This window comes from Astatotilapia calliptera, chromosome 10 (assembly GCF_964374335.1).
Source record: "Astatotilapia calliptera chromosome 10, fAstCal68.1, whole genome shotgun sequence".
In the NCBI taxonomy this organism is placed as follows: Eukaryota; Metazoa; Chordata; class Actinopteri; order Cichliformes; family Cichlidae; genus Astatotilapia; species Astatotilapia calliptera.
In genome coordinates this window covers 34,119,700-34,145,346 of record NC_137431.1, presented here as the reverse complement: position 1 = coordinate 34,145,346, position 25,647 = coordinate 34,119,700, and the positions used below count along the sequence as shown (strand labels likewise).

At 43.9% G+C, this 25,647-nt stretch overlaps 1 protein-coding gene and 3 non-coding genes across 4 annotated transcripts; 2 read left to right on the top strand and 2 right to left on the bottom strand.

Annotated features, from left to right (window-relative positions):
• Window positions 1–2,938: 2,938 nt before the first annotated feature.
• Window positions 2,939–3,020, bottom strand: trnas-uga (transfer RNA serine (anticodon UGA)). Its single transcript has one exon. It is a non-coding gene; the product is annotated as a tRNA-Ser (tRNA).
• Window positions 3,021–3,404: 384 nt separating this feature from the next.
• trnaa-cgc (transfer RNA alanine (anticodon CGC)) lies at window positions 3,405–3,476 on the top strand. The gene has a single exon. It is a non-coding gene; the product is annotated as a tRNA-Ala (tRNA).
• Window positions 3,477–3,918: 442 nt separating this feature from the next.
• On the bottom strand, window positions 3,919–3,991 carry trnav-uac (transfer RNA valine (anticodon UAC)). The gene has a single exon. It is a non-coding gene; the product is annotated as a tRNA-Val (tRNA).
• A 2,233-nt stretch (window positions 3,992–6,224) lies between these two features.
• Window positions 6,225–17,318, top strand: LOC113030614 (hydroperoxide isomerase ALOXE3). The gene is made up of 14 exons (XM_026182215.2): window positions 6,225–6,386; window positions 6,499–6,724; window positions 6,877–6,958; window positions 9,355–9,444; window positions 9,530–9,645; window positions 11,364–11,536; window positions 11,615–11,758; window positions 11,863–12,066; window positions 12,196–12,282; window positions 12,371–12,540; window positions 12,632–12,741; window positions 13,442–13,542; window positions 13,641–13,811; window positions 14,136–17,318. Exons 1-14 carry the CDS (start codon window positions 6,231–6,233, stop codon window positions 14,313–14,315), a joined length of 2,010 nt encoding a protein of 669 aa, XP_026038000.2. The 5' UTR covers window positions 6,225–6,230; the 3' UTR covers window positions 14,316–17,318.
• The last annotated feature ends 8,329 nt before the right edge of the window (window positions 17,319–25,647 follow it).

Here is a 25,647-nt window from a genome sequence, read left to right as displayed (position 1 = left end):
TGGTGCAAATTACTGACCTCTGTCATCATTTTAAGTGGGGGAACTTGCACAATCGGTGGCTGACTAAATACTTTTTTGCCCCACTGTAGTTAGGGCTGGACCAGGTGACCCTGAATCCTCCCTTAGTTATGCTGCAATAGACGTAGGCTGCCGGGGATTCCCATGATGCACTGGGTGTTTCTTCTTCACTCACTATGTATTAATAGACCTCTCTGCATTGAATCATATCTGTTATTAACCTCTGTCTCTCTTCCACAGCATGTCTTTATCCTGTCTTCCTTCTCTCACCCCAATTGGTCGCAGCAGATGGCCCCGCCCCTCCCTGAGCCTGGTTCTGCCGGAGGTTTCTTCCTGTTAAAAGGGAGTTTTTCCTTCCCACTGTCGCCAAAGTGCTGCTCATAGGGGGTCATATGATTGTTGGGTTTTTATCTCTATGCATTATTGTGGGGTCGACCTTACAATATAAAGCGCCTTGAGGAGACTGCCGTTATGATTTGCTGCTGTATAAATAAAATTGATTTGATGCAGTGAGAGTCAGTTTCAGATGATTCCAGGAGGATGGAGCTGCTACCGTGAGCTCCGTTTCTAAATGTAGTGCAAACTTCCAGGACAGGCAGAACAAAGACCGTAACTTCCCAGGCCCCGACAGCAAAGCAAGAGCAGACAAGCACACAGCTGAAAATGGTTTGTCATAAATATCAATCAAAGGGCTCTGAGAACAAGTCCTCAAAAATCTGGAGCCCTGACTGAGACACCAGAGAGTCTGTTAGTCACGTCCAGCATAAAGACAAAGGTCAGAGCAGTCCGAGAGTCACAGCCCTCCCGTACAGAGATGGATGGATTTGATGCGGTGGACAGACACGAGCTCAGAGAAGCAAAAAAGGTTTAAGTAAAAACAACTTCCTTTCTTTGCTGTTAGTGTCTAATTAAGTGTGACAGGGCTCATGTGAGCTAACAGCAGCCTCAGGTTTGCAAACACTGTGTGAGGTCCCAGGACTGGAGTGTTTCCCAGCTCAGACACACCATCCACCATCACAGCCACACATTCAGCCAGTTTAGGAGCAGTAATTAACCAGTCAGCTCACAGAAAGGCTCAGCTGACCGCTGCACCGACCTCGTCTCGGCCCTCGTCTGCATTTTCGCCTTACTGAGGAGGCAGCCACACTGACGCTTTTTAGGAAACCCTGCCCCCTGGTGGTGAAAGCGTTTGTTACAGTTACACCTGTCCGTTACTTTCAGTTTAAAATAAAGGATTTTACAGAAAAGCTGCTAATAAACATATAAAAACACATGTCATATCCTAACAACAATGCTTATGTCTTCATGTCGCAGCAGGGCTGGATGTATTCTCATATTTAGACTCCAGTCTAAGAGTTCAAACCCCGAAGATCCAGCACGGCGTCTTTCATTAGAGCCTCTGCCTCAAGTCTGTGACACAGGCTGCATGAAGGTTAACGCTGGAGGCGTGGACAAATCACGTGATGGGGATGCAGCAGCTTCCTGGCAGCCTGGCAGGGTCGAACTCTGAGCATACGTGTGGAGCTGTGAGATACCTGACCTCTGCCAGCAGGCCTCGTGATGCTGAGAGCAGGCTGAACATTATCTCCCAAACCTGACCTCACCTGAACCGAGGCTTCACCTTACAATTTCATGAATTTCATCACAGCTGCCTGCCAAAAGGGAGGAGTTCTGTCCTTACAGCAGGAGTAGACAACATGTTCACAACACCATGAAGGCTCCTTATCCCAGAGGAAACACAGCTTCACCTCGGTTTGGTGGTATTAGATGAAAATCATCCTGTCTGTGGTCGTCACACTTACATAAACGCACACTCAGCTTCTCTGTTGCTGTCTGGACCTCAGTTACACGTTCATGCTGTTCTTCTCCATCAGACAAGCAGCAGGAAACATAAAGAAGATCAGACTGAAGGAAAGTGACATCTGACCAATACCCAAAGGTCGAAGCTGTGAGCTGTGATGCTCGTCCTCTAAAAGTCCCCATGGAGGTTTAGGTTCTGCTTACAAGAAGTTCTTCTGTTCAATAAGTCGCTTTCCTGGCAAACCATTCATCAGAACACTCAAAGAGTCAACAGCTTAATATTAATCAAACTGAGGAACGTAGCAGATGAGAGCAGACAGGGTTGGGTTATTGCTCCACCTGGCCAAGGCTGCATCCATCCAAATAACTCAAAGAGAGAAATACCCAGTTCTAGTCACAGAGATCTGCAGCTGAAGTGCTCCTCTCCCACAATCTAACAGTTGGTAGATTGAAACCATCCTGTGCTTATAGTTCCAGTACAGAGAGATGGAAAAATACAAGGACGATGGAAGACCTGCCCCAACTGCTCTGACTGCTGGGAGAAGAAAATAAAGAAGAAAAGGTCCTTCAAAGAAAAGCTGTTGGTGTAACAGGTGTGAAATAACTCCAAACTGACGAGCCTTTGCTCTTTGCTGCTTCTGTGCTACACTAGCTCTCTTGCTAGCATGTGCTCTCTGTGGAAGGTGTTGTTGCTGTAGCAGCCGCCTTCAGCTGAAGAATAAGTGGCCCTCATGTGTGGCTACAGCAAATAAGGAGTTTAAAAGAAGAAGCATCATCATCACACAGATGAGTCTGGTGTACTTTGAAATGACTTTGATGACTTTGAAACATTTAATTAATTATTAAATGGTGCATGTAATTAATTCGTTTTGTCACTCCTGGCCCTCCATATGTACATAGGTGTTTATATATAAAGCACTTATGTAGCAGGTTTTGTATAGATGCTCTTCCAGTGACTGACCAAACAGGTTCACAGGTATGTATGTACGAAAACTAGTCGGTTCTGGCTAGAACTTCACTGGAGAAATAGTGAGTTAACCTTAACGTATCAGTTAGAGTTAACTTTAACGCGTGAGGTGAAGTTAACAATGTGCCTCTTAAGGAAAAAAAGAGAGCATACCGCTGCGAGCAGGGTTCGAACCTGCGCGGGGAGACCCCATTGGATTTCAAGTCCAACGCCTTAACCACTCGGCCATCGCAGCTCACGTCACTTGTTTCCTTCCCAATCATACTTATCCGGTATCAGCGAAAACATCACACGTGAACTGCTGGAGAATGGGTCTTCTTAATATCAGCCAGGTGACATGAACCTTTCACGCGCCTTACCGAGGATATCAGGAGGGTTTAAAGTGAATTATTAGGCCTGTTTTTCGTCATCATGTTATCAGGTTTTCCGCAACGTTTCATATTTCACTGTCGTCACATGCGTGTATTTAGAGCTCTTTGAGTGTGTTTTCACCGTTTAAACATTTAGAATAGTCATTGTAAGGAAAGCTTCAGATGTTTAACATAACCGAGGAAAATTTAAGTACACCGACCTCCGTTACCAGTAAATACTCCTGTCTGTCCTATATGATCACACGTGTGGGGATGTAGCTCAGTGGTAGAGCGCATGCTTCGCATGTATGAGGTCCCGGGTTCAATCCCCGGCATCTCCATGTTCGTTTTAGGTTTTAATCGTTTCTTTCTCATCTCACTGTTGAAACACTTGCCACAGCGTGCGACAGATTACAGGTGAACTGGCTCTTCTGGTTTTCATGTCTTTATTCATGTCAACCTTATATTTGTTTTACGAATATTAAACAATAAATAAACAAACTATAAACAATAAAAAAACATTGGTTTCGATTTTTACAAATCTGAATCCTTTCCTTTGTGCTACGTTAGAAAAATACGATTTATAGTCTTCGCTTTTATTTTGAAGGTTATCTGTCCAAACCGGATGTTATGCTTCATATCCTTTCGTTTTGTGTGATGACGTTACCGGCATGTAGTCCGGCAGGTATTAGAATATGTAGCATTTAATCTTCTTGTCGTACAGTTGTTTTGATCAACAGTCACATTGATAACCTAAAAGCAAAAACAATAATGAAAAGTGAGTGGTTCCACTGGGGCTCGAACCCAGGACCTTCTGCGTGTAAAGCAGACGTGATAACCGCTACACTATAGAACCCCACATGCAGCCGTTGTTCATATTTATGTTAATATTTGAAATGATACATGAACAAACGATAGTAAGACATATATTTAGACACTTCATTTTAAATTTAGTATATAATGTTATTTACACGTTTATGTAAATCTTGTTTATTTAAATGCGTCACTTGATTTAGGGTATTTGTTTCTTTTGTAAAGTATCAATTTTAGATAGAATAGAAGAAATGAATGCAATCGTAAAAAATGTTGTAATTATTGTTAATATGTGGTAACACTTTTGTTTTTCTCAGTATTCATCCATAAGTTGATATGTTATATGCTTGTTAAAATTTTAAATTAATCAGTTTACAAAGGAAACAACGCGGGAAAGCAGTACCTGTTATTCAGGTGTTGTTTTAACCCAATAGGATGTGCCGTTGACTTGATGGGCGGAGCACTAAACAGAGAGCTCGGGTGAGAGAGAGACCCTGGGAGAGAAGCAACTCCTGGGCAGCTCAGCCGGAGCAGAGGAGGCTCACTCTGCAGGTATGTTTACCTGTGTGTTTCTCTCAGCCAGTCAGCTTTTTATTCACATACTTTAGTTTTTCTTAACACACCTGCCTCCGGTGTTTGTCTCCATCCCTTTAACGGCCTTCAGGTGTATACTCTGTTTTGCTTGTTCCCTAATAGTTTCTTTTATGTTCCTGTTTTTCATGCAGAAATCTTCCAGAACATTACCAGAAACCAGAATCTTCTGACAGGTAAACAAACACTTTTGTTTTGTTCATTTTGTGGGAGCAAAATTCCCACTGCAGCAGAGAGACCCCCCCAAACCACCACCACCACCTCTTGGGTGAAGAGGGCAAATTTTTCCTTTAATCTGGCCCACCAGTAGAAGCTGACCTGACCGTCTTTCTGTACCAAAATTTGATTCATTTGCTTCACTCATTCATACAAATCTGACATTAAAAAACAGTCGCTCCAACTTTAATTTGAATCTAAATCTGATATTTTATAAGTTTTATTTTCATTTATTTTATTTAAAAATATACATTTTATTTGATTTTGTCTAATTGTTTTACTCAATGTCAGTTGAGTTTTTGTTATTTATAATTCAGGACAGTAATATATTTCTTCCTCTCATGTAGCAGTTAAATGGCATTCAATATAATATGATCACATTTCCTTTTTAATTAAATTTGTCATTTCACGTTTTTATTTTTTGTTTTATGTTCAATTAAAATCAAACGTCCAACGAATACGAGGATTGAGTGAAGACTAAATAAGTGCAGAGTTTATATTGAGTGGATTTTTGCGCTGACTTCTTCATTACGGATTATTTATAGGAAACGAGGCCTGCTACCCAATAAACAAATGATTTGGTTTTTTAAACGTACCCTTGGGTCAGAGCCGCTGTAGATAATGTAACTCGTAGGTTCATCTCTAACATTATAAAATAGGAGGAAACAGGAAAATCAGCAGCCGGTGTTTTTATGGCTGATTTCTGTTTGTAAGCACGGAGCAGGAAGCTTCCTCGTCAGGCTGACAACGTGACCTTTAACAAGAAAGAGAGCAGTGTTTACTGCTTGTGGATCTGTCAGGAGAAGCTAGTGTGTTAGCTGGAAGCCCACGCTAACTGCCCTTCATTTCCAAGGCAAATGTGAGCAAGGTAAACAAATAAGCTGATGTCAGCATCAGCGGGAGTCCTGCACAGCACAAAGACAGAAATGTGTTTGTAAGAGTCGTTTTTGTTTCTGAGATAAATGAAAGCTGAAAGTAACGCAGTTTCACTATGAGTTTCACAGAGACGTAGCGAAGTTTTCTCTGTGTCATGGTGCAAAACAAAGACAGCAAACATGGAGAGAAAATAAGAAACTTTCCAACAAAATAATCAAAGTGTAACGTCTTTAAGGGCCTCGCTGTAGCCTTTCTCAACCTTAACGCAGCTCTGATGATCCTGAGATGATAGTGACACTGACAGTTATGGTGGCGATTCTCATCTTCACAAATAAAACAGGAAGCGTGAGCTTCAGGTGAAACCTCAGTAAAGACTCTTGAAGCGGCCGTTTCACCACGTGAGGCTCTGATCATCCCTCCAGCCAGAGGTGAAGTGTCTTTGTGTCTGTCAGGTGATTCGGCTTAAACAGCTTAACCTCCTCCATCAGTTTCTCCTGAAACAGGTCACAACATGTCTTAAATATTAATTCGCGGGTGAAAGGCTCACAAACCTGCACTCGGGCCAACAGGTGGCGCCGTCCAACTTTGTGCCCAACATAATGGCTTCCTGTCAGGAGTTTGAAGTGACCGTTCACACCTCACCTGGCCCCACCTGTGGAACCTTTAGCCACCTGTGGCTTAGCCTGATTGGCTCTGAGGGTGAGACTCCGCCCATCCGTGTGACCGACGGCAACAGTCATCTCCTGCCAGGATCGGTGAGTTTTGAGATTCATTCATTTGTAGCGTTCGCTGGGAGTACTGAAGGGCATGGTTTATGGTCAGTACTTGGAGTTTTATTTTGACGGTGTCTTCCTGTCATGCTCACAGGTGTGTCCAGTCCGGGTTCAGGCCAGCAGTCCTCTGGGTCGCCTGATTCTGGTTCGGCTCCGGCTCGAGGTTCAGACCAGATTTCCAAACCTGGACTGGCACTGCAGCAGAGTGGAGGTCTGCAGGCTGTCTAAAAGTCAGGGGTCAGACTCAGAAACACAGGTGTTCCTGTGCGACAGATGGCTGCGGCCAGCAGATGGCGACGTGGAGCTCCGGAGTGGAAAGTGTGAGTGACGTTTAATGACCGTTAGGAGGAAACAGAGGCATGTGGACCCAAGCACAAAAACCTCTTTATTTCCTCACATCATCCTGCAGGTGTGCCCATGCAAATCATTTCCTTTGAATCTAAAAGCAGTTCTTCCTGTTGTTGGTCCACAGTGTGTTTGCTGGAGGAGGAGACAGAAGAGAAGCTGAAGCAGCAGAGGCTCAGACAGCTGCAACATCAGCAGCAGCTCATCAGGTACCTGATGTCACAGTGTTAGCATGCTGGTTTACCTTTGGTCCTCTTACAGCGCTCTGACTGGCCACATCCTGGAGTCCTGCAGAGGGGCAGCACGCAGTGTTTGTGAGCTGTACTCTGTGGGCGGCCGGTGTCATCCAAACACGATGACATGTTTACAGCACACTGATATCTGACCTTTGATCTATGACCTTGAATGCTAAAATGGGGTATTATATTATCTTTACCCATATGGCTGGAGCAGAACTGGCTGAAATATCTAGAAGATCCTGCCGTTAATTAATGCTTCGATCTTAAATATGATCAACTATCTCTAATAATCTATGTACCACAGGCCTTCAAGCTGGCTGTAGTTAAACCTTTATTCAAAAAGCATCTCTAGACCCAGCAGTCTTAGCTAATTATAGGCCAATCTCCAACCTTCCTTTATATCAAACATCCTTGAAAGAGTAGTTGTCAAACAGCTAACAGATCATCTGCAGAGGAATGGTTTATTTGAAGAGTTTCAGTCAGGTTTCAGAGCTCAGCACAGCACAGAAACAGCTTTAGTGAAGGTTACAAATGATCTTCTTATGGCCTCTGACAGTGGACTCAGATGGCCCCGCCCCTCCCTGAGCCTGGTTCTGCCAGAGGTTTCTTCCTGTTAAAAGGAAGTTTTTCCTTCCCCCTGTCACCAAAGTCCTTGCTCACAGGGGGTCATATGATTGTCAGGGCCTTCTCTTACAATATAAAGCACTTTGAGGTGACTGTTGTTGTGATTTGCTGCTGTATAATTAAAACTAAATTGAATATGCTATTTCTGACATCATAGAGTATCATACTGAAAAAAAGAATGTTGCGCAGCGTCTCCATGCCTGTTCGTGTCATATATATATACATATATACAAGAGGCTAAGCATATGTATATATTAGGGGTGCAACGATACTCGTATCGATATTGAACCATTCGATACAGTGCTTTCGGTTCGGTACGCATATGTATGAACAATACAAAATTTTTAATTTATTTCATCAACTTTCCTTCTGACGATGCTGTCTGTGTTGAACACTCAGTGGATCTGCGTTTGACTACTCCGCCTAGGCTGCACTGTCGAGCGCAGATCCACTGAGCGCAGCGCAAGCTAGCAAGACAGAAGCTAAGCTCGTTGCAACATGGCAAATTGAACCTCCCCCACCCTCATTCAGATCTGGCGTTTGGAACTATCTTGGTTTTCATGTGACGTATGACCCTGAAGGTAAGCGCGTCATGGACAAAAGTAAAACAGTATGTTGGATGTGCCACGCAATGCTCAATTACATGGGTGGGAACTAGTGCGTTAACGCAGTTAGCTAATAGTATAGAAGCGTATAGTATAGCTTTTATTTTGGAAAGAGCCATTTCTCTGTAATACACTCTCTTTTCCAAAGATGAGTGATTTCTCGATCAGATTAATTTTTTTTATTACTTTGTTGTTTCAGCAACATTAAATTTAAAACCTGTACTTTTGAGTTAAATACATATTTATACTTTTAATAAATGACAAATTAAAAAAGCATGAACATTTTTTTGTATCGAAAAAATATCGAACCGAACCGTGATTTTTTGTGTATCGTTGCACCCCTAATATATATATATATATATATATATATATATATATATATATATATATATATATATATATATATATATATATATGACAGGTGCTTCCATGTAGTACTGAGGCAGGTTATTGGTCGGTAGTTGGAGGGGACCGGTCCCTTCTTGGGGTCCTTGGGGATCAGGACCGTCCGGCCTTCAGTTAGCCATTCCGGGTGTCTCTCGTTAACTAGCAGCTGGTTCATTTGTGCTGCCAGACGCTCGTGGAGTGCAGTCAGCTTCTTCAGCCAGTAGGCGTGAACCATGTCGGGCCCTGGTGCTGTCCAACTCTTCATACTGGAGACTCTTTCTTGGATATCTGCCACTGTGATGGTTACTGGACCCTGTTCAGGGAGGTCGCTGTGGTCTGCCCTCAGATCCTCTAGCCACTGAGCATTGCCGTTATGGGTTGCATCCTTCTCCCATATGCTCTTCCAGTATTGCTCCGTCTCCAGCCTTGGTGGTGCTGTTCTCTTATTGTTCCCTTGCCACTGAGAGTACACCTTTGCTGGTTCTGTGGAGAACAGCTGGTTTATTCTCCTGCCTTCTATCGGATAAACCGCCCGCAGGGGCGTGCTGGGTGTTTATATATATATATATGTATGTATATATATATGTATGTATATATATATATATATGTATATATATGTGTATATGTGTGTGTGTGTGTTTTCTAGAATGATTCAAAAACACAGAGATGAATGACATGTGCCATTTTTGGTGTCTACCATCCTACAAAATTTGAAACTGACAGCTTGAAAACTGGTTGTCTCTCGTTCAGGTGGCGAATCTTCGTTGGTGGCGCTCCGCAGTGCGTTGACGTGAACAGTCTGTTTGAACTCGGGCCAAACCTTCTTTACACGCAGAAGAGGTGAATGCTAACAGTTGGTGCACATTGTGAATGAAATGTGGTCTGAACCAGCTGGCTTGAGCTGTGTTTGTCCCTCTGTCCTCAGTCCGGCTACTAACCTGTACTATCTGAACGGCTTCACCACCCGAGTCGAGTCCTGGAAGAGTTTTTCAGAGCTGGAGATGATTTTCACCTACAGTGCACAACAGAATGGCATCGCCAGTAAGAAACAATGCAGCACATCTCATTCATCTTTGTGTTTTTGAACCTTTCTAGCTACAGGACATCGCTGCAAAGTTTTTATTTCCCCTTGTGGTTATTCTGGGTCTTTATTCTTGTATTTACTGTATCGTTCTTTCATCATTTGTATTTATGTTTTAGTAGTTTTGTGTCTTTTTGATTATTTTGTGCTTTGTTGTAGGTTTCTGTGTTTTGTGAGCATCTGTAATTGGTTTTTTTTAGCGTTGTATCTCTTGTAGTGTGTTTGTGGGTAGTTCTTTGAGCCCGATCGCCTCTTTGGCTCTTGGCGAAGGCGGTCGTACTTTTCTCCTCTCCTCCTCTCCCTTATCTTCCCTGCTTAGCCTCTATGTCCTTGTCTTGTCTCGTTTGTATTACTTTCCCTGAACACTCTCTCACAGTCTGTTTCTAAAACCTAAAGAGAATTATGGATTTGATCAACTGGTCTCTGAATGCTATTGACACCCTTTTCTCAACGAGAAGTCTGGGCTCGGGTGAGCCTGAGTGCCCTGGAGGGACTTTCCCTGCCGGATACACGATGGACGGGTGGCAGAGGATCGTGTGCCTGGCGGGACTGTGGATCGAGGACGCTGAAGATATCTACCTATGAACCATGATAACAGGGTTCTTGCTGATCGGAGCTGGCTTGGCCCTGACTTATCGGAGAATTAAGAAAGAGGAACCGGCTGTTCAAACCCCCCACAAGGCTGCCCGCTGGGATTGAAATGATGGGACGAGGTGCAGCTTCTCAACATGGGCTCACTGAGTGCAGCATGGTTAAGAGCTTGGAGACGCTTACGGCTGCTGTGAACACTCAGAATAAGACCTCTGAGAGTACATTGGATCACATCTTGGAGCAGCTCACTGTGATCGTGAGTTCTCAGAATCGGCTCTTTGAGCACAAGACTGACAACATCACGGAGCGTAAGTTTGATAACATCATGGCGAAGCTCGCGGCTCTCCAACGGGAGATTGAGAGACCAGTGTTGGACTGTTAGAACTGCTTTGAAATTCTCATGAGTTGTTCGCACTAAAGTAAAAACCACCATGATCATGTGGCTATCCCTTCGGCGCCAGCTGTGGGCTCAAGGCTGGAGCTGAACAACAACACCCTGATAACGACTGTTGAGTCTGTTCTTCCCATTCCATGCAAGGCCACCTGGGTTGGCTGGAAGACTGTTTACTTAGCCTGGCAGGGTGAAGGACACTGTCTCAGCTGAACTCTGGACACGCACACACACAGACACTGATAAGCACTCATCCCTCCTCCCTTTCCAAACGCCTTCGATGCTTGTTCCCTCCTGGAGGACACGGCGGGTCTGGGCAGGATGGCTGTGTGCGCCCCGGCTTACACCCCCTACCCGACCCTGTTGCTGGTCACGTGCTCTATATTGCTGTGCTGTGGACATTTCTGTGCAGAGGAGTTTTTTTGTTTCCTGTTCTCATGCTTTCCTCCCAGGAGCCCAGCATGAGTAGAGGTCTCTTTTTTCCCCTCCTGGACTTTCCCATTGTAGTCTATATTTCAGTGTTTTTCCGTAATACTACCGGTGTCCGACCTGTCTCCCCATGTGATGTCTGTGTTGTGTATATAATGTCGGGGGGGGGGGGCAACTTGCATGTGACAAATAAAGTCTTCTTGCTTCCTGACTCGGCGATCGGGCTCCGTGACAAAGAATAATGAGATGGTTGATTCTGTCTCTCAGGGTTCGTTAAGGCTCATTGGATGGAGGATTGGTATTTTGGCTACCAGTGTCTGAACGGCAGCAACCCTCTCATGCTGCGTGAGACCCGCCACCTCCCTCCAAACCTGTCTGTCACCTCTGACATGCTCCGCCCCTTCCTGCCTGAAGGCTCCTCCCTCGAAAAAGAGCTACAGGTGTGTGCTGTTGTGACTTTCAGCTGTGCGTTATTTGCAGCTGCCCTTTTTAATCAGTGTGTTTGTTCGCTGTGACAGAAAGGCAACATTTACCTGTTGGACTACGAGGTTCTAGACGGTGTTCCAGCCAACGTGATCAATGAAAAGCAGACGTATCTGTCCGCCCCGCTGTGCCTTCTCCACCTGAACCAGCAGGGGCAGCTGCTCCCCATCGCCATCCAGGTTTGCTTGTTATGTAGAAACCTGACTGTGACGATTGTCTTCAGTTGGAATCCTGTTGTCTAAGTTCAGCCCATTCACCCTGGGAATGTGGTCCCGTCCTTCAGCTGCAGCAGAAACCTGGCCCTCAGAACCCGGTCTTCCTGCCCTCTGACTCTGGCTACGATTGGCTGTTGGCTAAGATGTGGGTTCACAGTGCAGACTTCCAGTGCCACCAGCTGATCTCACATTACCTGCGGACTCACATGATGGCAGAGCTGTGCTGCGTGGCCACGCTGCGGCAGCTCCCAGATGCACACCCACTGCACCAGGTAAACCCCGCTCCCCTGCAGCTCGCTCGACTTCACCCACAGGAGATCAGAGAACAGAATTGTTGTATCCAATCATTTCTGCTTTTAAATGGCTTGAGCTGTCTTTTCTCTCATTTCTTTTATGGACAGCTGCTACTGCCACACGTCAAGACATCTTTAAAGATAAACTTCGGGGCCAGAGCGTCGCTGCTGGCCTCCAAAGGACTGTTTGATCAGGTAAAATGCAGGAAGTAACAGGAACCACAAAGAGGAGAACAAACAAGCAAAGTAAGATCTGTTGTGTTCCCTGGTCTCGTCCTTCCAGGCTGTCGGTTCTGGTCTGGCGACATTACCCCTTCTCCTCTCCAGGGGATCGGCCAGGATTTCCTATCGAACCCTGTGCGTCCCCGAAGACTTGAGCGACCGCGGTTTGGACAAACTGCCGCAGAGCTTCTACGCCCAGGACGCTCTGAGGATCTGGGACACAGTGCACAGGTAAACGAGCACACCTGAGAAACACGAACACTCGTGCAAATGTTTTATCCGATGGCAACAGGAGATCCTCTGTGATCTGTGTGTGTTGCAGGTTTGTAACCAGCTGGGTGGAACTGTATTACCATGGAGACGACGCGGTGCAGCGTGACCCCGAGCTCCATGGTTGGCTCACAGACATCAACGCTCACGGCTTCAGTAATGGTGCGTTTTAGCAGTTTCTCCAAATCACTTTGCACCGTTTCAAACGATTCTGTCAGCAAACTGTGTTTACACGTTAAGTTAGTTCACGATAATATAATAATGATAATGACTGCTAGTTGTTCTTAGAGAGAGCTGAGTCTCCTTTCATGCTGCAGTGGAACTGCAAGCGTAAAGTGGAGATGGCTGTAGGTATAGAGGTGTAGGTGGGGGGTGGAGCTCCTGATGGAGAGCTGCACGCACTGGCAGCGCTTCAGTCGGTGGATGTAAGAGTAACAGGTCAGCTCACAGCATCACGGGGCTCTGCAGGGACGAGCAGAGGGACCCGACATCAAACTGTGTCGACCTTTGGATCTGTGTGGAGGAGGATCTGAAAAGTTGCACCAATATAAAATGATACTGAGCAGATGTGTGTTTGACACTGTATGGTATTAAATATTGATAGTTTGATGTAATGATATAATATTAAAAGCAAAACTTTTGGATTTTAGTGGTTAAATAATTAGAGATAAATATGTATGTTATTATATAAAGCTGACCACAGGATAGTTTTCCATGTTCGTGTGTTTTTATGTTCATTAACATTTGTTATTTATGTGCTTGGAACACTGAGCAGCTCTTTTTGACTCCGCCCTCGCCCACAGCACACACATGTGCACGCATGCATTCACCTGAACATTGTGACTATGATGCCTCTGCACAGGTTTCCCTCAGCGCTTTCACACCAGAGCAGAAGTGGCCAAGTTTGTCACCGCGCTCATCTACTCCTGCTCTGCTCTGCACGCTGCCGTCAACTTCTCCCAGGTGAGTCGGCCACTGCGAGAGATGGGAAAAGCACGCGGCTTCCTGCTGAGGATGTCCCGCCGCCTCACGTTTGTCTCCTCTCTCTTGCTGTCCTCCAGCTGGACTTTGCCTTCTGGGTGCCAAACTGTCCGGTCGCCATGTTGCGCCCTCCTCCGCAGGTCAAAGGCGCCGTCACAGAAGATGACATCATGTCCTTCCTGCCAGATGTGAACACGACGTGCCGCGTCCTGATGGCGCTGAATGGGCTGTCGCAGCCAGCCATCGACTTTGTGAGGCTCCGCCCACTCCTCATAAAACATTTACACTCACTTCTTCCTCAACTCCTCCTCTTCAAAATCTTTGTCATCTTCTTCTTTTTCATCATTTACATTTTTTCTTCTTCATAAGCTTTTTCTTTTGTCTTCCTCCTCCTCCTCGGACACCACAGCCAATCACTGCCTCCATCTCCTCCTATCCCACCATCCTCCTGTCACTCCGACCCTCTGCACCTCCTCTGAGGTTCTCTTTCTGATCATTTTCATTTCAAATCATTGTAATGCGTCTCGTTATTTGTCACGTTTTTGAAGATTAAATCTGTGTGTGTCCCCCTGTAGGTTCCTCTCTGTCACTACAAGGAGGCTATTTTCAGGGAGGACGCTCACCGCAGGCTGTTGGAGGAGGTGCAGGCACAGCTCCGGGACATCTCTGACGCCATCGCAGAGCGTAACAGCCAGCTGGAGCTACCGTATCCGTACCTGAGCCCCGAGCGCATCGAGAACAGCGTGGCCATTTAGTAACTGTCATCGTCCTCACCTGCGATCATCATTTCCAACAGGAAAAAAACCTCTCCATGCACCTAATTATCGATAATCGTTCCTGTTTTTTAAATCTGATCATGTGACGGACTAATCGTTTCTGCTGGGATACTTCTCTTCAAACCGCAACATTTTTCACGTACTAACTTTTTTCTTTTCTTCGAGGTGACTGTAACGCGCCTTAAACTCAGATGTTCTCCGACTCTGGTGAAGGACTCACGATGAAATTAATGTCTTGCTTTGTGAGCTCACCAAATTACTTTGTTTGGCGTCAATGAAGTGACATGGTGTGAGCTCACACTGTGTTACATGAGTACACGAGTTTAAATATTAGAGTAAGTCTCTATTCTAATGTCTAAGGAGCTTGGAAAGAAATCATCTTGACCTTAAGAAGACGTTTCACCTCTTATCCGAGAAGCTTCTTCAGTTCTAAGGTCAAATGGTGGAGAGTCCCAGATATAAACCCAGTAGGAGTTTCCCCCCACAGAGGGACAAAAGGACCCCTGATGATCCTCTAATCGCCTGAGCCAAGGTGTGAAACTGGGTGTGGGTCCCAATCAGCCAGAGTTTCAGGTGAGCTCATTGTGAAACCTGGCCCCACCTTATCATGTGATTTCCTGAGGTCAGATGGCCCAGGATGTGAGTGGGCGTTAAGGCGTCTGGGAAGGATCTCAAAACTGGATTATAGATGGCAGAGAGTTGATGTCGTAAACCCCGCCTCTGTTCAAAGATGGTCGCTCACAGTGGACATAAATGGCCTCTTTTACTCCTCTTTCAAACCATCTGTCTTCTCTGTCCACAATGTTAACATTGGTGTCCTCAAAGAGTGACCTTTGACCTTTAGATGCAGATGGACAACCAATCACTGCAGATTGCCCCGCCCCTCCCTGAGCCTGGTTCTGCACGAGGTTTCTTCCTGTTAAAAGGGAGTTTTTCCTTCCCACTGTTGCCAAAGTGCTTGTTCATAGGGGGTCATATGATTGTTGGGTTTTTATCTCTATGCATTACTGTACGATCTACTGTACAATATAAAGCTCCTTGAGGCGACTGTTGTTGTGATTTGGCGCTGTGTAAATAAAATTGAATTGAATGGGCCCCTGAGTCTTGTCTCGTGGAGGTGGCTCTTCCATGTTGTGCCATTTGTTTATGAAGTCTCTCCAATGTAAAGGTCGGAGCATTCCTTGGTGCTCTCTGCTGCATGCACTACGTTGTTAAGTTTGTGTTTAGGACAATCTTGTCGGAGGAAACATCCAGACGCTTTTCTTTCCAAGCTCCTGAGACTACGATGACCTTCACAGGCATCTTTGTCAGCTGGAAATGAAGCTAGTCAGAAACAGAGGAGGCGCTGTCAGCTGTACTCCTTCTCATGCGCGTGGCTGAATATTCGACCAATAACGTCAGGCTTTGTGCATTGACTGCCTCGGTGCCTGTTTTTGTCACAGTTAGATTTGTGGATACTCTGAGTTTATTTCTCCTTCAAGTACCAACAGAAACTCAAAGAAAGCTTTGAGTAAAAGTCCTGCTCTCAGAATTATGTCCAGAACTACGAGCATAAGAAAGAACTGAAGGTAACAATCTTTATGTAAAATGAGCCCTTTAAGGATTTTACATGCAGCCTGTTTTATTCTCAGGGGGTTTATATGATGAAAGCCAATCCAAAATAGAAGCTAATAACACATCATATACATTAGGGCTGCCACAAACGATTATTTTGATAGTCGACTAGTCAGCGATTATTTTTGCGATTAGTCACTAATCAGATCATCATCCATACAGCTTATTGCACCAGCAGCATCTGCTCTTATATAACTATCATTAGCTTACAGCTTTAAGTGTTTCAGGTGCTAACTAAAAATAAAGACAAGATGATAGTTTATTAAATGTTAATGACATTTGCAGATTGTTTCGGTGAAGTTTAATAAACTCCTTCTATCTAAAATATAACAGGACACTGGAGTATATTCTGGAGCATCTCACACTTCTGATAATCAGCTGTCTGCTTGACGTTTATTCAGCTGTGTAAAAACTATAACTTTAATCTCAGACAAACCGATTTACTCAGGAACAAATAAAATACTAAAAAAAGCCAAACGATAACATGTTTAAGTTATCTAAGTGACTCATATATCATGTTTAACCTGAGTAGTGAAAGACGGCGGTGGGTTTGAAAACGATTTGCTGGGAGTCCGGTGTTCTCACGGCTCTAGTAAGCCTAGCCCCCGGCTAGCTATCGAGCTAGTGGGTAACAGACGTCTCCGAAAACGTCGGAGTGCTTTTGAAAATATGTGGTGTCCTGATAAACTGAGCAGATATTTGAGGTTTACACAGCTACATTCTCGCCTGAAAATATGTTAAACGTTTATTTTGTGACCCAGAAAGAATAATAAGAGTAATATTAAAACTAACTAGCTGCCGCCATTGTTGGAAACTGAGCTGGGCTGCGCTATGAATTCTGGGACACAGCTGCTTCTTCTTCTTCGGGGTTTAACGGCAGCTGGCATCCTTGTACATGCAGTGCTGCCATCTTCTGTTTCAGTTCGTTATTACACTCTGAAATCCTGCTACTTATTCCTGCGGCTTTTGGGATCTTACAAAGCTTCAAACGACGCGTCGACTATTAAATCAGTCGTCGACGATTTTGATAGTCGACGTAATCGTGACTAGTCGACTAATCGTGGCAGCCCTAGTATACATGCTGTTACAGGTCATGACGTCGGGCTTCACACTGCTCTAAAACTCAGGTTTCACTTTTTTCACTGTCAGCTCTGTATGATGTCACAAAGAGCGGCGCTCCACTGAGGCTCTGTACAAATAAGGATTACTTTGAACTATGAGTCATGAAACTCTACTCTCGTCCAATCAGAGAATAAAGGCGTGGACTTTAAGGATCCACGTCCTGTTTTTGTAATCGATCTTCTGAAAACCAAAACCATCCACAGACCTGATGTTTCACTCATGTATTAAACACACTGTTCAAACTTTGCTGATGCTTTTCCACTTTTGTCTATCTTTACCCTGTGTATCTTTGTGTGTGGTGGCGGTCAGTACTGAGTGTCCCTGCAGGACGTCCACTGGTCTAAAGTCTTACTGCACGTAAAGGGAAGGCTTTTGTTTTAGTTAGTCTGTCGTCCATCACTGGAAGTCACAAGCTTTGCAGATTCTGGTGAATTCGATGGAAACTATCACACAGAACATGAAGCAGCAACAAGTACTAAGAAACAGCTTTTATCTCTTTTTGTTTGCATTATTTTCCTGTTTCAAACAGGCAAACGTGTGGTGTGAAGTGACATTAGTGTAACAGCCAATTATCACAATGATGTCCTAACTGAATACAAATAGATAAAATTGTCAAACTTGGAACCAGAAGGGAAACAGAAGGAACACATGTAAAGAAACATGTGGTTATCCCAACGGGGCTTTCATCAAATCAGCAAAGACGCACAGAAAACAAGATCAAACACCAACGAAGGAGGATCAGAAACAAACTGAACAATACTGTCAACCCCTAAACCAGGGGTGTCAAACTCAAACACACAGTGGGCCAAAATTCAAAACTGGAACAAAGTCGCGGGCTAACATTAATATTTATTGAAACAAAATCTTCCTCCAGATATAAGAATGAATCTTTTCTTATGGACTCAAACACGTTTTGCTGGAAAACTGAATATGGAACAAGCAAAGCTTAATACTAAACAATATATATATTAGCTGTATAATAGCAGTAGGCCAGCTCTGATAGTAATTTGGTGTGGCTTCGCGGGCCAAATGTAATTAGGCTGCGGGCCAAATTTGGCCCGCGGGCCAGAGTTTGACACCTATGCCCTAAACCATCTGCATCTAAAGGTCAAAGGTCACTCTTTGAGGATGCCAATGTCCACATGTTGGACAGAGAAGACAGAGGAGTGAAAGAAGCATCAAAGGCTGTATCCCAATTCAGGGTCTGCAGCCTTAACGTCCACAAGCACCACGTACTCAAAGACCGCTAAGGCCGGAAGTGCGAGGCTTGTGAAATGGGCGGTCTAGCCTCTGTCGCGCTGCCCAGGTTGCCTAGCAACCATGATACTAACAGCTGGAAACGTGTCATACAGCTGTGTTTGACAGAAATGAAGGAGAAAATCTTGTGTTCATTTGTTTGTTTCTACATGAGCTTTGATCATTCTGTGATTAAGCTCAGCTATTGAATGGCGTATATTTTGAAGTAAAGGCTTTAAAACCAAGTTAGTACAAACGTCACTAACGTCACATGACTTTGCCGACATGTGGCCAACAGTAATGTTTAATGTTCTTCGTTATTAAACATTTGCACATCAATAAGTGACAAAATATTCAGTACTTACTTAAAGTTTACTCTTCGGGCGCCCCTCATCCGCCGTTTTTTTTCAGCAAAATTATCCACACCCACGCTATGCATTCTGGGATATGTTGGGCCACGAAGTCTACACCGCCATGTCCTTAAAATTCAGGGAAATGAAGGACGCATTTGAGGGCCGCATTTCGAGCAGCCTTTGAATTGGGACAGCCTTCGTCTGTCGCAGTTACGTAATTAAAATGCGGCCTTTCAGGCTGCAGACCCTCGGCTGCATCCTTCAGAGGACCCGGCCTTCTTAGTCTACATGGGCCGGGTCCTGCAAAGACCAAGGAGGCCGGAAGTGCGAGGCTGTGAAATGGGACGGTCTAGCCTTCAGATTTGCGTCACCGCTGTCTCGGTGGAGTTTAATAAACTCTGCCTCTGCTCCTTGCTGTCTAACAGGACACTGGTGTAAACTCTCGACCGTCTCACACTTCTGTTTAATCAGTTTTCTGTTTCACGTTTATTCAGCTGTGAGAAAAGCCCAGAGGAACCAACCCGATGGATTAATAGAGTTGTATTTAATCTAATAACTTTGATCTCAGCAGAACCGATTTACTCCGGAACAAATAAAACAGAAAAAAAGGCTAATAATTACATTTTTTTTTTTGACACTGTAATTTTTATTGATAGTTTTGTCACAGTTTAAACATAGACATGTTTTGCATTACAGGAGAAATAACCATGCAAGCACACAGTCAAAACAAAACAGAACTAAAGCGAACAGAAGGTGTGGGTGCCAATTCTAATCAACTACCGTATGCATGCCTGCCTTTGCTCAGCAGCATACATACTCCAGCTTATATATGTACTTTTATACAGGCATGCATCAATAGATATACAGAGTTATAGACCTTAAATGTTTTGTTCGTTCATTAATTTTCCTTGGTGCCATACAATGTCCACTTCTCCCACTTAGCAACGAAAATATCTTCCTTTAATCTGAGAATGTAAGTCATTTTTTCCATTGCATAGATTTCTCCAACAATATTTAACCAGTCTTGTGATGAAGGCGGAGCCAGTTTGTACCAGTTTCTTGTTATAGCTTTCTTTGCAGCTATCAATAGGATTTTTGTCAAATACAAGTCGTCGTACAGAACATACTCTCTAATATTCCCAAGATATACAGTTTTAAAATTGTGTGGTAATTGGTAGCCCAAGATATTGCCTATTACAAGACTCACGTTCTTCCAAAAATGATGCAGTTTCAGGCACTCCCAAAACACGTGCGTATGATGTGCTTCCATGTTACCACATCTTCTCCAGCATGGCAAACTGTCTTGAGTCTGTTTACTTTTGATTTTTGGTGTAATAAAGAATCGAGTAAGGTGTTTCCACCCAAATTCTCTCCAGCATCTTGAGTTAGTCGTTGTGTTCTGGGTTTCACACATATCTAACCATTCCTCAGTTGAGATATCAGTTTTTATTTCCTGCTCCCATTTATTTTTTATGTATTCAGTTGATGCTGCCGTGTTCTCTCTTAGATTTTTATATAGTACAGAAATCTCCTTGAATTGGAGGCCCCTGTATGATTTAATTATACAATTCAGGATGCCATAAGACGTACGCGAACTTCGTATTTCCTTTGAAAAGTAGTCTCTGAGTTGCAGGTACCGGTAAAAATTGGTTTTCTCTAGACTATACCGATCTTTTAAATCTTGGAAACTCATCAAATGGCCATCTTTCATTACTGTACAAATCGCTGTTATTCCTTTTTGTTCCCACTTCCTGAATCCTGGGTCGTGAGCACTCAGTATATCACCAACAACATAGGCAGCCCAGTTTAACATCTTAACCTCCCTTTCCAACTTACTTTGTTTAACTAGGCCAAACCATATCTCTAGAGTGTGGGATGTTATAGGATCAAGGAAATGCTGTAAGGTTTTCTTAAGTTGCTCATTTCCAAGAAAAGTCTGGACTGGGACATCCCGTACTTTTATTTCAATATCTTTCCATTTAGCATTAAAGTTCTGATCACACCACTTTATCGCCGGTCTGGTTTGGGCCGCATGATAGTAATCTTTTAGATTAGGGAGTCCCACACCACCCTGCTTCCTAGATAGTTGTAATGTTGTGTATTTTATTCTAGGCCTTTTACCATTCCATACAAATCTAGAGATGAGCCTATCCCAGTCCTTGAATTTTTCCACTGGGATCTTAACTGGCAGAGATTGGAAAAGGTACAATAACCGTGGGAGGACACTCATTTTTATTGTTGTGATTCTTGCACTAAAGTCTAGTGTAAGAGTTGACCATCGGTTTAGATCGTGTTTAATCTGAGTGGTCAGCCTATCATAATTTGTTTTAAAAATGTCACTCAATTGTTTAGTCACGGTTACACCCAAGTATTTCATTTGTTTTGCAGTCCAGTTCAGTCTAAACTTATTTTTAACCTCTTCGGATGGCAAATAGTTGAAAGCCAGTATCTGAGTTTTGGTCACATTAATTTTGTACCCCGAATGTTCAGCAAAGATATTAATTACATTAAACATTGGAATTAAAGTTTGGTTTGGATTTTCTAGGTAGAGTATGATATCATCTGCAAATAAGCTGATGATGTGGTCTTCCCCTTTAATACTTATTCCTCTCACCTCCTCACTTTGTCGGATGGCCTGTGCCAGGGGTTCAATATATAGAGTGAAGAGAAGAGGTGAGAGGCAACAACCCTGACGGGTACCCCTCTCGAGAGAGATTTGCTCCGTTAGGCTGCCATTGATTCTAATTCGAGCTGTAGGAGATTGGTAAATAGATTTGATACACATCACAGCACCGTCATCAAAACCAAACCTTTCAAGCACGGCATATAGGAAGTTCCAATCTACACTGTCGAAAGCCTCCTCTGCATCCAGGCTTACTAGGGCCGCACTGCCCTTTTTTGTTTGTATCGAGTTAACTATTTGGAGGGTCCTTCTTATACTATCTTGAGTTCTACGTCCTGAGATAAAGCCAGTTTGGTCTTCATTAATTAAGTCTGTCATAATTGCTCCATATCGCTTAGCGATTATAGATGTGTATATTTTGTAGTCCACATTAAGAACCGATATGGGTCTGTAGTTGTTACAATATTCGGTGTCTTTTCCCTCTTTAGGGATTACTGAGATAATCGCCTCTCTCCATGAGGGAGGTGTTACACCCTCCGCAAGGGTATGATTGAATGATGATTGAAGCATTGGTATCAACTCCTCCTTAAAGTTCTTGTACCACTCTGAGGGGAACCCATCGGCCCCCGGTGATTTATTAGCTTTCAGACTGGAAATTGCTCTAGATATTTCTTCATGACCGATGGGGGCAGTCAGTTTGCTGTTTTGCTGCGTACCAATACGTGGTAAGTCTAGGAAGTTAAGAAAAGCAGTTTTCTCATCTTTATTTGAGGAACATGGTTGTTTATACAAGTTTTCGTAATATTTCTTAAATGTTTCTTCTATTGCTTCCTGGGTATACTGCAAGTTATTTGTAGATAGGTCTCTAATCTTGTGAATCGTATTAACAGCTTGCTGCTGTCTAAGACGCCGTGCTATCAGTCTAGCTTCCTTTGGGCCATTCTCATAATAATCCTGTTTCAAAAATCTAAGTTTTTTTTCCACTTCTTCAGTCAATATATTGTCAATTTCCTTTTTTAGTGTTTTAATTCTGCCTTGGAGCTGAACATTCCGAGTTGTTCGGTATAATATTTCTGTGTTTTTCAATTCCTCCACCTGGCTTAGGTACAGGGCCTTCCTCATTTGGTGTTGTTTTGAAGTTATAGCAATAAGCTTCCCTCTGAGCACAGCTTTGAATGCATCCCAAAACACCGTTGGGCTAATTTCTTCAGTGGAGTTTTCCTCTATGTATTGCTTTATATCTTTCTTGATTTGGTCTTTCGTTTCTTTATTATTCAGACAGCTCAGATTTAACCTCCAACAGGTATTTCTACGCCTACTATTTAGATTTAGCTTTAAATGAATGGCACAATATCTGCCACTCCAATTGTGCATTCAGTTACTCTGTGTAGATCCCATCTGTTCATTAAGACATAGTCAATTCTTGAGTAAGTGTTGTGAGTCTTTGAGTAGTGTGTATACTCCTTATCCAGTGGGTGGTGTTCCCTCCATACATCTACCATTCCATGCTCCTTCATAAATGTATTAACCATTCTCGCCAGGCTGTTTTTGCTTCTATTTGTGCTTGTTGTATCAATTCTATGGTCGAATACCACATTAAAGTCTCCTGCACACAGCACAGTCCCTTCAGATTCTGACATGACTGTAGTAAGTAGAGTCTTCACATTTTGTTGGTTGCTCTCAGGGGGAATATAGAGATTGATTAGTGTCACCGCCTCCCCTTCTAGTTTACCTCTTACAATAATGTATCTCCCCTCACTGTCCCGAATTTCTTTAGAACATTCAAAATTAACTGAATTTTTAACAAGTATTGCTACCCCCCTTTTACGACTTTTCTTGCAAGTACTATAGTAAGAATTTCTGTACCCAAATTTCTTCAATTTATCATGCTCTTCCTGCGACAAATGTGTTTCCTGAAGATATATTACATTGGCATTAAGCTTTCTCATTTTGAGTATCACTTTGCTTCTTTTAATTGGGTTATTCATCCCATTGACATTCATTGACACCAGCGTTATATTCCTCATCTTTTCACTGTTAAGTTTTGCTTTATTTTTGGCTTATCACTATCATAGCCTCCCACACTAACTCTAAGAACTTGGAACAAGATAACAAGAAACTTAAGAGAAACTGAAAATACGTATTTCTTACCCACAGCGTCCCTGTGGTTCGTGGGGTATATCCCTTTCAGATTAGGGGCCCCCGTGAGATCCAACATAGGTTCCTTAAGAAAAAAGAAAAAAAAAGAAAAGAAAACCTACCACTTTCCGGTCTACCTTGCCTTGAAAAGTAACAGAGTAATGAACCTTTAGTTTCAGAGTTCTACTGTTCAGTCATTTCCACCGGATTCAAATGTTTGTATCCTCACTTATAAGTTCTCGGTGTTAGATCGCTGCCATCCCAATGCATTTTGCAGTCGCTCCTCCAGCATCGTGCTTTCCCCGCTCCGCTGCGGCACCTCCACCTGTATTCCTCTCCTCCTTAGCTCCTCCGCCGCCGCCCGGCCACTGTCATATGTCCTGGCGCCGCTCTCCCAGTGGATCCTGATTCTGGTCAGAGGCGTCTGGAAGCGAATTCCTCTTTCTTTTAAGGCTTTCTTAATTCCAGCGTATTCCTTCCTCTTTTGAACCACGTCGGCAGCGTAGTCATGATCAAAGAAAAGCTGCTTATCCTGATGTACAACCTTTTTCTTCCACGCTGCCTTCAGCACCATCTCCTTGGTTGAGAACTGAAGAAAATTAACCACCACCGATCGCGGAGGTTTTTCTGGTCCGGGTTTTGGCACCAGAGCTCTGTGCGCCCGCTGAATATTTAGAGCAGAATCCGGCGGGAGCGAAAGCTCAGCTCTCAACAAGTCCTCCACACACTGCAGCACAGAGTTTCCTTCAGAGCCCTCTTTTAGGCCGAAAATGCGAATGTTGTTCCGTCGGCTACGGCCTTCCAAGTCAGCCAGTTTCGTCTGAATATTCCGTTGTTGCTGAAGCGACTGGATTAGAGCGTCTTTTGCGGCCAAATTCCACCTTTCCATCTCTTCCAGTCTTTCCTCAGCTTCTTCGAGTCTGGTCTCATGGCTAGCTAGCTCATTCGCAGTTTCTGCCAGCTTTATATTAATGTCTTTCTTGAAGCTGTCGAATTCGTCCTTCATTTCTTGTGTGATGTCTTTCTTAAACGTGGCAAACTCGGTTTTAAACTCTGCTTTAAGTGAGTGAATTTCCTTAATGATGTCCTGGAAGTCTGCGTGAGGGTGGCTAGCTACATCTCCTTCCATCTGCTCGCCTTGCACGCTGTTCTCGGACATGTCTGCGTTGCCCCCTCTTACCAGCTCCACTTGTTTCACAAAATCCTTAATGTTTCCTTGTCTTTTTGACCTTCTTCCACCTTCCATGGCATTTATTACACGGTTTAGCGGTGGAAATATTCGAATTCTGGTTCTCTTTCGAGTTTTGACCGGGAGCTGCAGGTTTATGCTGCCATCTTCCTTACGTCCCCCTAGTGGTCCCCCTAATAATTACATTTTTAAGTTATCCGAGTGACTTATATCATATATAACCTGAGTAGCAAAAGAGCGGGGGTCTGAAAACGATGAAGCCGGGAGTCCGCTGCTCTCGCCAGCTGGAGTGACCATTGAACCCCCCGGCTCGCTATCGAGCGGGTGGGTAACAGACGTCTCCGAAAACGTCGAAGCACTTTGGCAAATATGTGGTGTCTTGATAAACCGAGCAGATATTTGAAGTTTACACAGATACACTCTCACCTTAATATATGTTAAAAGTTTATTTTGTGACCCAGAAAGATTAATAAGAGTAATTTTAAAACTTAGTAGCGGCCGCCATTGTTGGCAGCTGAAATTTGGCTGGGCCGCGCTATGAATTCTGGGATATGGTGGGCCACGAAGGACACACCCGACCCATCCTTCGAATTCGGGGAAATGAAGGACGCATTTGAAGGAGTCTACGAATTTGGACAGCTTTTGTCGTCTGGCTGTGACGTAATCGGCCTTCAAATGCGGCCTCCGGGGGATGCAGCCGACGTTTTGGGACACAGCTACAGCCTATGTCCACTGTGAACGGCCATCTTTGAACGGAGGCGGGGCTAGTGACGCCAACTGTCTGCAGTCCAGTTTTGAGATCCTTCCTGATCTGCAAAAGCTTCTTGGATGAAATGTCTTCAAGAACGTAGAAGTACACAGAGAACAGAGCAGAGCCAATCAAATGCCTGGGTGCATCATGTGACCTCTGACGTTAAAGAAACGCTCATTTCTTCTCATGTGTTGATTTTTATCAGTGACAGCAGATACACTCTGGCTACATCTGTGTCCTCGCTGGTAGCTTATTGTTTCACTAATGATAAACCAAGAACTGCG